The following is a 1,424-nucleotide window of genomic DNA, read 5'->3' on the forward strand; positions in this document are numbered from 1 at the left end:
CCACCCACCCACCATCCACACATTTCTCCGTCCTTCCATTTACTGTTATTCAATGAGCATGCACTGTATGCCAGGCAGGCACCGTGCTAGGCACGCACTGTGCTGGGCACTAGGTGTTGAATAAAACAAAGTCCCTGCTGTCAAGGATCCACATTTTAGTTGGGGGACCCAGACCATAAGCTAGTGTGTAACACAATTGCAGGTGATAATAATAAGTGTTATGATGAAACTAAAGCTTGCTGAGGGGTGGAGAGTGATGGACGGGTAGGCCACTTTGGCAGGACGGCAGGGAGGGCTTCTCTGGTGAGTGACGTTTCAGCAGAGGCCTGCAGAAGCTGAGGGCACGACTGATGTGGGGTGAGTCGCGGGTCGTCCTCCCGGACGGGCCAGCCCTCTTCTCCCTCCTTCCTTCGCTCATGCACGGAATCATTTATTCTACAAGTCGAGGGAGGCCCCTGCTCAGAAGAGAGCTTTGTTCTGAGGGGCAGGAGCTCTTCGAGCCAAACACGGGGGACTTGCATCCGGCCGCACTGCTCTTGCTCCTGGCTTCCTGGGCAGCACCTGTGCTCGTGGCTGGGGACACAGCCAGAGAGAAGTCAGATGGGCCTCAGTCTGTGTTGGGTCAAGTGATCACAGTGATCCCAGGTGCCCGGGGACAGAGGCAGATATCTCAGGAAGGAGCAATGGAAGGGACCAGACAGGACGTGCTCCTGATCCCGTGCTGGGGGTACCTGCCCCCAGGATCACTCTGCCCCGGGCTGGAAAACAGGACAGGAGCCAGGACCACTTCACAGCTTCCACATCTGGGCAGTGCTCAGAGTGCCGGAGCCAGGCCACCTGGGTGGCGCTCCAGCTCCTCCCTGGCCCTGCAAGCCGTTCACGTGGCTCCTCCATGGGTGGCCATGTCCTCAGGGAGGCAGGTGCTACCTGTGGGTGGGTCCATGGAAAGTGCCCAGGAGGTGGCCTCAGGAAGATGGCCATTAGCCCTGGAGTGCCCAGGTCTGGGGATGTCCTCTCTGTAAGGGGAGGTGACATGGTGGCCTCTAATGAGCATGTCTGTGTGTCCAGATTGTGAATGAGCTCCTGTTCCAGGGAGCTGACCCCAATGTGCCCCTGACCAAAGGCTTGGGCAGTGCCCTGTGCATCGCCTGTGACCTGACTTATGAGCACCAGAGGAGCATCAGCAGCAAGCTAGCCCTGGTGAGGGGGCGTGGAGGGTGGGCCAGGCCCGGTGTGGGTGGCACGGAGGGTGGGCTGGGTTTGTGGATGGGGTTGGGGGGTGTCTGGGGGGTGGGCACCTCCTTGGATCCCTTTGTCTGGCTCTGGTTCCCGGTGCGTGGGGGATCCTTTGTGTCAACTTGCGCTGTGTTCTTCAAGCCGTGGTGAGACGAGCTGAGAAAGGACAAGATAGTGTCTTGCCTTTA

General features: G+C 58.8%; 1 protein-coding gene across 1 annotated transcript in view; it reads left to right on the plus strand.

Moving 5' to 3' along the window:
* The window catches only part of ANKMY1 (ankyrin repeat and MYND domain containing 1), an 83,237-nt gene that overhangs the window by 41,779 nt on the left and 40,034 nt on the right, over positions 1-1,424 (plus strand). The window contains exon 13 of the mRNA XM_008583719.1: positions 1,069-1,200. Within this exon, the coding sequence (XP_008581941.1) occupies positions 1,069-1,200 (132 nt within the window). The remainder of the gene's footprint in view (positions 1-1,068; positions 1,201-1,424) is intronic.

Source organism: Galeopterus variegatus, unplaced genomic scaffold (assembly GCF_000696425.1).
Source record: "Galeopterus variegatus unplaced genomic scaffold, G_variegatus-3.0.2 Scaffold3013, whole genome shotgun sequence".
Classification (NCBI taxonomy): domain Eukaryota; kingdom Metazoa; phylum Chordata; class Mammalia; order Dermoptera; family Cynocephalidae; genus Galeopterus; species Galeopterus variegatus.